The sequence below is a fragment of the Larus michahellis genome, chromosome 2 (assembly GCF_964199755.1).
Source record: "Larus michahellis chromosome 2, bLarMic1.1, whole genome shotgun sequence".
Classification (NCBI taxonomy): Eukaryota; Metazoa; Chordata; class Aves; order Charadriiformes; family Laridae; genus Larus; species Larus michahellis.
Genome location: NC_133897.1, coordinates 76,790,276 through 76,801,492, shown reverse-complemented (window position 1 = coordinate 76,801,492; position 11,217 = coordinate 76,790,276). Strand labels below are relative to the sequence as shown.

Sequence of the window (11,217 nt, the reverse complement as noted above, 5' to 3'; positions counted from 1 at the left end):
CGGCCGCGCCGCCCGCCCCCCGACGCTGCCCCCCGAGGGGAGGTCCTGCGCCGGCTCCGGGCAGCTGGGAAACGGGGATGGCTGAGGTTTTGGGTTTCGGGAGAAGGAGGAAGGTGGGAGGATTTATAGCATATTTTTAAGAAAGAAATGAAAAAAAAAAGGGGGGGCGGGGGGAAGGCTGAGACTAACCAATTCCGCCGCCCTGTCCTTGTTTGAACTGAAATTGCCATGCTCATCAAGGGATCGGTTCGGGATTTAGCCCTCCTTGCCTGAAAAGCACTCTCCTTTTCGAGATAGTCTAGGCATATTTTATAAAAAGGACGACACCCTCATTTCAAACAATAATTTTTATTTTATACTTCTGTCTATACTTTGTAGCAAATCTTTTTTTGTTATTTTTTTGCTGAATTGACTTTATAATAAACTTTTGTTTAAATTACATTTTTCTTCTCTTTTAAAATCAAGGCTCTTTTTTTTTTTCAAAATCATGTTGCTGTTGTTGGTGTTTTTTGTTTTTATTTTTTTTTCTTTAGGTTTACATTTAAGCCCCCTTTTTGTGATCTCTACGGTTGGATATTCAGGTAATTTACTGGTATGTGTAACATCTAAAACAAAGAGGAGGAAAAAATTAAAGGCAGTGAATTCAGAAAGATGCCTTCGAACAGCAAGTAAAGGTAAACTCTCAGAGATCTGGTAGCAGCGTTCCTTCACTCCTCCGGGCATTTGGACACATCTCTTTCTTTTGCTCTTCCCTTCCTTCACTGTTCGTTTCCCTCCCTCGCTCGCTCGCTTGCTCTCTTTTCCCCTCGAGGAAAAATGCTTTTTTATTTATTTATATATATATTTTTTTTTTTTGCAGTGGAATGACCAAAAACAAGCGACTGTGGAGGAAAGATGAGAGATTGTGAATTATTCACCATATGCGTCACACGTGGACATCTACCTTGGATTCATCGCCAGTGCCTTTTTTTTTTTTTTTTTGTCTGCGTTTTTGTTCTCGCCTCGCACACTGCCACATTTTTAGAGGAGCCCGCGGCCCGCCGGGAGGTATCCCGGCCGATTACAACCTTAGCATTAGGTGGCCCAGAGCCGTTCCTGAGATTGCTTTTGCACAACGAGGGCTCGCGTTTGTTTTTTTTTTTTTTTTTTCCTTTCTATTTTTGATTCGAAGCGATAGTAAAGCTGAGGTCCGATTTGGGCTGCGCGCCGCTGCCTGTTTGGTAACATTTGGCAAATAAAACACAAAAAAAAAAAAAAGAAAAAGAAAAAAATAAAGGGAGAACGCTTCCACAGTCCTACATGGGTGTTTCACCACCATCAGCCACCACCACCACCACCATCATCATCATCATCATCAACCACAGAAAAGCACAACGTCCCCAAAGCAACGGATGGACACTTCCTCGATAGATCCAGCACATGGAGAAGGTGTGGGTGTGAGTGTGCTCGCCCCCCCTAGAAAGGCAGCCAGGTCACTAGCGCGGCCCACAGAGCCGCCAGCAGCAGGGGCAAGGCCGGCGGGAGGAGGGACGGTGCCGCGCCGCTGCCGCCTCCGCACAGTTCAAATAAGCTGCCTTGAAAATCGAGGTTTTTGGATTCCCGTCTCAATTTCTCCCAGAGGTCTGTCGCTCCTTCCTGGCAATCGGTGAGCGCTGTGAGGGTGCAGGCGTGGAAATCATCCCAGTACCTGCAGGAGGGGAGAGCAGCCGCCATCAAAACAGGCACGCATCCAGCTACCCGGGGAGGTGGGGGTGGATGGGGGGGCCGCCCCCTCGGGTCCCCCTACCCCCAGACGGCGGAGCTGAGCGGGGGCATGCCTTAAAGGGGGCTGGCGCCCGGTGGGGAGGAGCCACCGCCTCCCCCGCCCTAAAACCCGGCTCCTGCCCCCCAACTCTCTCCCTTCCTCCCGAGACACCGGTTTCTGGGAGGGATTCTCGGCCCCTCGCCTCCCACGGGCTGCCCCACAATCTGCGCACCGGCTCTCCTGACAGCTCCCGGGGGGCTGCCCCCAACCCCGCCACCGGCACCAGTCCGGGCTGGGCGGGATGGGGCAAGAATTGCTTTGGTGGATCCCTGCTGGAGGGGGTCTTTGCCTGACGGGGTGGTGGGGGGTGGTGGGGGGGTGGGGGCATGCAGCCCTCGGCTGGCAAACGCTAGTCTAGGAGCCCACGGGCTCGTCCCGAGGGTTTTTCGTCACCGGTGGTAATGGGCAGGTGGGGGTGGGAAAGGCATCGCTTTTCCCAAGCGAAGGCGGCATCCTGGAGGGTCTCGGTACGGCGTTAGAAACCCTCGGGAGGGATCCCCCGGGCGGGAGCGTGCCCTGACTGCGGGGGCAGGAAGGTAGGAGGAGGAGGAGGAGGAGGCGGAGGAGGAGGAGGAGGAAGGACCATCTTCCCCGCCTGGACCTTCCTGGGCGCGGGAGACTCCCCATCCATTGACAGGGGTCTATGTGCAGCAAAGTGTTTCTTCTTCCCCAGGATAATTTCCAGCTGTTTCGACACATTTTTCCTTTTAATTCTTGTCTTCACGGGGTCTGGACCGGGGCTGCCAACCGGGCAGAACCCGTCCCACTGCTCCACCTGAGGGGGGGCGGGAGGACCTTTGCTCTCCGCGCCTGGGTTATCGAAAGTCACCCCGAATCTGCCTTTCCGTCTCCTGTTTTCCCCTTTCCTCAAAGCAGGCGCCTGCAAATTTGGATCTTGATTTTTATTTTTTATTTTTTAGAGTAGTCCTACAGCCTCTAATTTATGAGCACTCTAAGCTGGTTGTAGACTCCCAATGTTTGCTACATTTGTAATAAATAATGAGATACTGAGAAGCCAGAGTCTGAGAGTGTGCCTCTCCTGCAGTATTTCTGCTGTAATTACATCTCCCAAAGGAAAATTAAATCTTTCCCCATCCTCTTTCAATACACATCCTTGCACAGGGCGAAGGCAATCGGGTGGTGGGAGGTGCTTGGGGAAAGGGTCTTGCTTGGAAAAGAGGTACTTTTTACAGGTTGGGACCATCTCTGGTCTGGCACTCCAGGGCCAAAGGACATCATATTAAGACGCTGCTGCCCCATGGTATTTATTTCTCATGCAGGGCACAAGATAAACCGCAACCTAGAATTTACAGCGAGGTGCCAGCCTTAGTAGGTGTAGCAAAGTCGTGCTTGGCTCAGAAATCTCTAGGCAGGAAGTGAAGTGAAGAGAGGAGGACTACAGAATTTTCTTTTTCTCCTTTTCCTTTTCCTTTTCCCCCTTCCCTCTCCTCTCCTCTCCTCTCCTCTCCTCTCCTCTCCTCTCCTCTCCTCTCCGTTTCTCATTTCACGTCCTTCGTTTTCTGATTTCCGGGGAGCAAAATCCGAAAAAAACCCTATTCCAAACATATTTATGTCTAAGGACCTCATCTAATTTCTAAATATTACTTAATTTATTAAATTTTTTTTCGGCGGAAGGAGTATGTGCCTCTCCCGGAAGGCAACCGGGAGACAGGTGAGTACCCTGTGTAGCCAGATTATTTTTTTTTTCCAGAAGTAACGAAAATGCCCGTTTCTGTGTCCCTGCCTGGGACGTGAGACCCCGAAGCGGGGCGGGCGAGGCCGGAGCTGGCGGCTACCCTGCCCCCGCCAGCCTTCCCAGGTTTCCCTCCCCCTGGTAAGATCCGCTGCCCTGAGCTCTGGGGAAAACTACCCCAAATTTACTGCTCCTCCAGCCGACCCAGTTCCTCCAGCTTCGCAGAGGAACTGGGGAGGAGCAAGGAGCCAATTTTGCAAGGCGACTCTTTTTCTCCCTTTATTATTTTTTTTTGTTTTTTCCCTTTTATTATTTTTCCCCTTTATCGTTGCCTCTTCCTTCTCCTCCCCTCTGTGCCAGGAGCGGGGAGAAAATGGGGGGGAAATGGGCTTCCCCGGGGGAGGAAGGTGGGCCCGAGCGGCACAGGGGCGGGGTAGGGGTAGAGGACAGCTGCCGCTGGGAGATTAATATTGTGTCTGGGGTGTTTTCATTTTTTATTAAATTGTATTTTCCGAGGAATCGCCTCCTCAGCCCCGGCTGGGGTGAGCTGCCTCCCCCCAGCCTGCCTCTGCCTTCAGCGCCCGGGGGAGACCCCGGGGCCTGCCAGTGGACGTGGGTCCCAGAGGCAGCAATAAGAGAAGGGATAACAACCCCCCGTGCAGCTAATGTCAACGGCCCAGTGCAAAGCAGAAGAAAGGAAAGTATATAAGCGAGGAGCTAAGGAGGGGAGAGAGATTTTTTTTTTAAAAAAAAAAAAAAAAAGAGAGAGAGAGAAAAACCCCAAACCCACCCAGATTCACGGAGGGGAAAACGAAAAAGGACATTGTAAAAACCCCCTCCAGACTTCACAGTTCCCCAAGCCCGGCCGGTCCCCATGCCAGTGCGCTTGGAGGGGACCCTGGAGCAAAGACTCCAACCCCAAAGCACCAAACCCCGCGTTACTTCTGTTCCTTCCCACCTCCACCATCCAATCTCGTCCCCCCCTTCGCCAGCCCCTGGTCATCCCCCGGTCCCGCCGCCCCCGCCTCCATCCCCAGCCCCGAAGGAGAGAGGAAAGACCTACGCGCAGATCGTTTGGAGATTTCTCTTGTCGTCCAGGTCCTGCGGGTAGTTGGCCATGTTATCGCCCAGCCGCAGCAAACAGTCCGAGAAGCCCCTAAAGACCGCATCGCACCGCCCCGCCGCTCTCACCGCCTGCACCAGGTACGCTGGGGGGGGGCAGGGGCACAGGTCAGCTCCGCCGGGCCCCCGTCGGCCCTGCCACCCCCCCAGCCCCCGCCCCGCCACCCCCACCTCCCCCCTTCCCTTCTTCCCTCCCTCCCCCCCCCGGCTAAAGGGTTGAGGAGCGGCGATTTGGGGGCAGGAGGAGGGCGGCGGGACCGAGCCAGGGTCGCCATAGGGCACTCGGGTCCACGAGTTAGGGGCTTTTCGCCCTTTGCTTTTTTAGCACCGGGGGTTTCGCTGCCCGTGGATTAACGGGCGTTGACTTGATTTCAATCTTTTTTTGTTTTTTTGTTTTTTTTTTTTTGAGTGGGGAGGAGGAGGGGAGGCCAGGTGAAGATGCGCTGCCTGCTTCTCCTGCTCCTCCCGCTTCTCCTGTTCCTCCTGCTTCTCCTCCGATTATTTGCTCCTTTGTTAGAGAATTCCGCCTGGAAGCAGCAGGCGTGTTTCTCCGTACAAACGCTGGCGCGCACACATGGCTCCTTGTTGCTCAGGTCTCTTGTCAAATATCGTGCAAGACGCATTGGGAAAATAAAAATAAAAATCATTAAAAAAAAAAATCGGTAGAAAGAGCTGCGATAAAGGCACGAAAAGAAGCGAGTCCCAAAGCCACGCACGCTGCTGCGGGGGCGCCGGCCCCGCAGCTGCCCGGGCTCGGGGCAGCGGAGAGGGAAGGGGCAGGGATAAATCCCGCTCCCCGAAACCTGCTGCCTCGGGCACCCTTCGGGATTGCGCTAGGAAGCGGCGCTCGGTCCAATAGAAATAGTCACAAAACCAAGAACAGCCGCCCGCAAACGGGGGAAAGAAAACGAATCACGGCGTGCGTGAGATGTCTTCTCCCGGGTGTCGGTGGCTGCCGGGCCAGGCCCCGCGGGGGGACGGGACGGGATGAGACGCAGGGACATTGCAGAGGGACGCAGGGACACTGCAGCTGCCCGCAGGAGTCCGGCCAGGGCCGGTGCCGCCGCGCAGCACCGCGCACACGCCGCAGCCGCCCGCCCCGCATCCCCAGCCCCAGCCGGCGGGATGAGGGAACCCAGGAACGGGGAGGATGCTGATCCCTAACCGCTCCGCTGCCAGTGACGGGGGTTGGGGACGACGTGGTGTCCCTGGGCCCGGGCTCGCAGCTGGGATGTCGCTGCGGCCAGCGGGGGCGGGAAGGGGTTGCCCCCCTCCTTTCGGAGGATCCCCCTGCCGCCCACACCGCCGGGGAAGGAGCATTGTTGTGTGGGGGTCCCCTCCCGAGCCGTCTGCCCAGGACATGGATGTGGCAGGTTGTTGTGTGTGTTTCCTTACCGGGCACCGATTACAAGCTAAATGGCTGACTCCAAAAGAGACAGTTTCAACCCAGATCCCCCTCTTGCCGTTTGATTCATCGCCAACATGACTTGGTGGCCACTCCCCTCTACACACACACCAGCACCAGCCGTCACATCAAAACCCCAGCAGGCTACAGACATTGGCTACGGTAGGAAAAAAAGCCAGGCAAACAAATAGAGAAGAACTGAGGACCATCCCGAGGGTAAAACCATGTCTTATAAAACCCGCGCCATCCTGCTCCGGCAGCTACAGGGGGAGAGGGGAGGGGAAGTTGCCACGAATTTCCCCCAAAACGTGACGGGCTGTACCGAAAATACGGGGTGCGAAGCGGAGCTGTGCCCCGGGCCGGGGAGTGAGGGTGCCGGAGGGACAGGTTTGGGACCAGCGGTGCTCAAAGCATCCCTCCCCTCCGAGGGGCGGCCTGGCCCTGTCTGCCTGCCCCGCTCCCTCCGCACAGGGTACCCCCGCTCCGAAGTCGCCCCAAATCCCACCACTGCCATCACCGCCACCACCACCACCACCAAAAAAATTCAAACGCAAAAGCGGAGAGACGAGGGTCCTGCCCAGCCAAAGGACAGCGGGATTTCTCCTGAAGTAGGTCGCTTGTGCCTTGCCGTGGCCCCGACCTCCCCCTCCGCTCCTCCCCGTCCTTCAAAGTCAGGAGTGTGCAAAGATTTGCGATGCAGCAGGACCGCAGGAGCCATCCGTAACGGATCGGGCCCCTTCCCGAAACCCGCTCCCCGGCTTTCCGTCCCCTCAGCCCGCCTGCCCTTTAGCAGCGCCCGGTCCCCTCCTCCTGTCCCTGAGCGCCTTCCGCGGAGACTCAGTCCCCGCGCCTCCCCCGACCCCGTCACCTCCCAAAACGCCAGGGATTTCGGACAGATCTAATCCCCTCTGCCCAAATACATAATCAAATCTTTTTTTTTCTTTTCTTTTTTTAAGCCCCAGTGCATAGACATTTTTGAGACGAGCCGAACATCCATTTTACACCCGCCGTTACCGGGAACTGGGCAAAAGCAAATGGCCCTTTGCAAACCCCACAACGACAACCGAAAACTGATTTCGGGGAAGGAGGGGAGGGAGGGTGTGTGTGTGGGGGGGGTGGTGGGGGGGTGGGGGAGGTTACCCGAAATACCGAAGGAGGAGCAGAGAGGAGAAAAGCCCTCCACGAGCTTCAAAGCCGTCCTCTCCCAGGGCACCGCAAAGCGACCGCACCGCCACCATCTCCGCGTTGTGCAGCAATATTTGGGGGTAACTTTCCAAATGAATGCTCATGCTCACGCCAGCCCGGGGACGGCGATTCCCAGCCACTCTAGCTATCTTTTGAAATTGCACCGTGAATAAAATCCTCCCTCGGTTGAATCGAATAAACACGAATAAGAGAAAATCCTCCTCCTCCAAACGAACAAACAAACAAGGAAGCAAACAAAAAATGCAAAGACTGAAATCAAGGATAACATCCAAATAATGCCGTCCCCTTTTTTTCTCTGACAGTACAGAAAATAGCCTTCTGAAGAGTTCAGCACCAGTTAAAATGAAATAGTAATACGAATGGAGGGGTTTGCATCGTATATCCACATTTTCCAGAGGTCAACATTTCATTGCAATATTTCTGGTTTTTTGCTTTTCTCGATGAGGAAATGTTCAAAGCATTTTGCCTCCTTCTTTCCTCCCTCCTTTTTTGTTCTCCCCCCTCTTTTTTTTTTTTTTTTCCTCTTTTCTTTTGGTACCCACAAAATGCTGCAGAGATTGCCTGGAGAGGGGGGGTGACCGAGCGAAAGAATCTCTAAATAGCAATGCCGAACATTTTTTTTTTATTGTAGCAGAATTCCTTTGCAGGCAAATATTTTCAAAGGTCTCTTCACACCTGCCAAGCTGGATAATAAAAGACGTGCTTTAATCGCCCTTGCCTTGAAGCCCGGTTTTGGATCATGCTCGGGAATATACATATTCAACATATAAATCTTTAAAATTTGCCTGTACAGGACCAAAGCGGACATTAACTTGGAGGTTGTTTAACGTCTGTAACTCAAAAAAAAATCAGCAAAGAAATGTTGAATAAAATGAACCTGAGAGCAAACCAAAAAGAACCATCGAAAACCCCAAAATATTAAACACAATCAGCAACGAGCACACAAAAACACATACCGTCGTGGAGGGGAACCTATTCTATTTTAAGTAACTTAACATATATAGAATTTTTTCTGGACCCGCTCGTTTTTTGACAGCGGTTCTCCGAGCACAAAATTAACGATCGGACGGTGGGACTTCGCGATTTAAAAATAATTTTTATTTGTTTAATCCCCGCATTCGGGTGGATATTTTTTTTAAAGTTAGCGATGGGTTTTGTTTGTTTTTAGGCTGCTCTGCAAATGGGAAAGCCTCCAAGTTCCCAAAGGGAGCCCTTTGCTTGTCCCCCTGATTTTCTGCAAAAAAACTTTGTAGCTACATCTCTCGCAAGCCATTTTGTGCCGGTTCTTATTTCTCTGTCCCTCGGGGAGGGGGGGGATTTCTTAGCACTGGAGTCCCCAAATTGGCGGTGGAAAGGAATACAGGGGATATCCTAAACGCAAATACAAATGCAGTCGTTCGTGGGGACGGAGAGAACAGGAGGGGAAAAAAGGAGGAAGAACAAGAGAAGGGGAGGGGAAAAAAGCGAAGTAGGAATAAGCATGCACTGATTTAGGAAAACGAACAAAAAAAGTGATTTAAGAGGAGCAAAGAATCGGCTCCCTTTCCTGCGGACCCCCCACCCCCCTGCCTTGCCAGCGTGAAGAACCGCGAAGATGCCAGCGGGAAGGAGGCAGAGGGAGCGGGGAGCGGGGGTCCCTCGGCCGCCCCAGACCGCGGCCGTCGGCGCAGGTTATTCCGACATTCCGCTTCTGCATGCATCAGCCGGGCTTTTGGTGCACCACACAACTTGATACCGAATTTGGCAGTCCACTTACCTATCTGTACAGCAAGGATCAGAGAAATATATCTGCCGTTCAACTTAAGTCCCATCCTACATTTAGTAAAACCATTTGCGGCTGCAGATCTTTAAATAGTTACTTTGGAGAACGTGGGGGAAAGCTGAAAAATAGGCATTGCCAACAAGTTCCGAGCAGCGGAGGACTTTGCAGACAAGGGGGGGAGACAAGAGGAGAAGGAGAGAAAGAGGGAGGCAGAGGGAGAGGGCGAGGAGGACTAGCTGGGAATGGTTCGCTCCATTAGGAGGGGGCGGAGGAAGTACAGCCTCACGCCCACCACGGGCCCTGACGCGGGGGGATGACACGGACCGGGTTTTTTTTCCCTCTTCTTCTTTTTTTTTTTTTTTTTTTTTTTTTTTAAAATGTGCACCCTGGAAGAGAAACGCCATTTATAGGCATCACAGGCTGGATTTATCCGCTCTCCCCGTGTCCCCCCGCCCCATTAATCGCCGAGAAACTCCCCACTCCCTTCCCACCCCCCTTCCCCCGGCGGTTCTCCTTGCCCCGTGTGGCGGTGGGGGGGGCGGCAGCCGGGACCGTCCCCCCGGGGCGGGAGGGATGCGGGGGCGGCGGGGGGGGACGCGCGCACACACACACACACACACACACACACACACACACACACACGCAGACGGAGGAACCGCCCCCCCGGGGGTGGGGATAGCACGGCAGAAACACCCCCGCCCTCCCCGCCCCCGGGCCGCCCCGTCGGGGCCGGCCGGCCCGGCCCCCGCGCTGCGGAGCGGAGTAGGGGAAAGGGAGGTGCGGGGGTCCCCTCCCCCTGCCCGCCCCTCCCCCACCATGACGTCACCCCCAGGCTGAGGTTTTGGGGGCGGGGGGGGGAGAGCGGGGTGTGGGGGAGCTGGTCTCTCCCGGTCCTGCCTGCCTGTGCTCAATGCCGGTGGCAACAGCCCGGTGGCGGGACTGCAGAGGGTGGCGTGGGGAAAGGTGCCACGCGTGGGATAGCCCTGGGGAGCCGCAGTGGGGCCACCGCACCTGTCCTCTGGGGATGTGTGGCAGGGCTGGGTGGTGGGGATGGCCCTGGCCGAGGGTACATGGAGCACTGCCCAGGACAGGTCTTGGTCTTGGGTTCTCCTGCAGCCTGATGCCCTCCTGGGACCCTCCTGAAGGCCATCCCTGCCTGGAAAGCAGTGTAGGAGGAACCTAAATGTGCCAGCGTGGGCTTTTCCCGGTGCAAAGTAACCAACCAAAATCCCACCCTACAGCCTTCCCCCTGGGCTCTTCTACTGCAAAGTTATTCCCCTCACCTTCACCAGCCATCTGTAGCATCTCCAGGAGCCAAAGGGGAACTGGTTGGATGAACTACTGTTGACCTTTGCTCTTCCTGGTCCCATGTCCCCCACTCTTTGCAGTCCCACTCTGCTGGCAGTGCTGTGGTGCCCTGGACAAGCTGGGCTATCAGTTGGTCCCCGTCTTTTACAAAGTGCCCGTGACAATCCTCAGATCTCAATGACAGAGGGACAGAAGGTGCCAGGCTGGATCCTCATGACCCCCATGGGCTGTAAATGCCTGAAACCCACCAGGCAAAGACAGGGATTGCATGGGGTTAAATGAATCAGTGCAACTGAAAGTAAGCAAACCGGAGGGCAAGATTAAAAGCTTCCTTGCTACCATTCACAAAATAGTGCTGCTAAATGCCATTGCCTCTTTAGGTCTACTTAATGTGTGCAGGGGCAGCCTGCATGTGCATCCTCTTACAGCCGTCACGAAACCCCAACCTCTGTTTCTTCCCTGAAAGCAGGAATAATGTTGGGTAACTAGGCTAGCAATCAGCTGGGGCTTGCAGATGAAAAATGTTGGCCTGTGTCCTCTGCACCTTCCCATTATTCCTTTTTGCTCCACCTTTTCTTCCTATTCATATACCTCCACTATGGACGGTGAGCCATATTAGGGGACAGAGTTGTCTGAAAACTAACCTGAGGAATTAAAAAAAAAAAAAAAAGTTAATTTTCAGCGAGCTCCCAGAGCCAGCTCAGCATGTGGACACATGGTAGTGAACGCAGTGCAAAGCACAGGCAGTGGGTGTCACGTCCCCTGGCAGTTTGCCCTCCCGTTCACTCAGTCATGAAGCTGCAGCCTAGGGTAGAGTTGCCTTTTACACAGCCCTGAAGACATTGGTGGCAGCAAGGAGGCTAAGGCTAAGCTTTGGACTGGGCACCATCTTCTCTTTCAAAGGAACGGAAGGTTTG

At 54.3% G+C, this 11,217-nt stretch overlaps 1 protein-coding gene across 1 annotated transcript; it reads right to left on the bottom strand.

Annotated features, from left to right (window-relative positions):
* Nucleotides 1-329: 329 nt before the first annotated feature.
* On the bottom strand, nt 330-9,656 carry NRN1 (neuritin 1). Its single transcript, XM_074576017.1, has 3 exons — nt 8,987-9,656; nt 4,561-4,705; nt 330-1,687 (listed from the first exon to the last, which is right to left on the bottom strand). The coding sequence occupies exons 1-3, from the start codon at nt 9,039-9,041 to the stop codon at nt 1,456-1,458; spliced, it is 432 nt and encodes a 143-aa protein (XP_074432118.1). The 5' UTR covers nt 9,042-9,656; the 3' UTR covers nt 330-1,455.
* Between the last annotated feature and the right edge of the window lie 1,561 nt (nt 9,657-11,217).

Bases quoted from the DNA above. Each gene is read 5' to 3' on its own strand.
- NRN1 (XM_074576017.1), bottom strand. From the start codon at position 9,041: ATGGGACTTAAGTTGAACGGCAGATATATTTCTCTGATCCTTGCTGTA. The intron at 4,706-8,986 runs GTAAGTGGACTG...GCCCCCCCCCAG, and splicing joins GATCCTTGCTGTACAGATAG to CGTACCTGGTGCAGGCGGTG. The intron at 1,688-4,560 runs GTAGGTCTTTCC...CCCCTCCTGCAG, and splicing joins AATCTCCAAACGATCTGCGC to GTACTGGGATGATTTCCACG.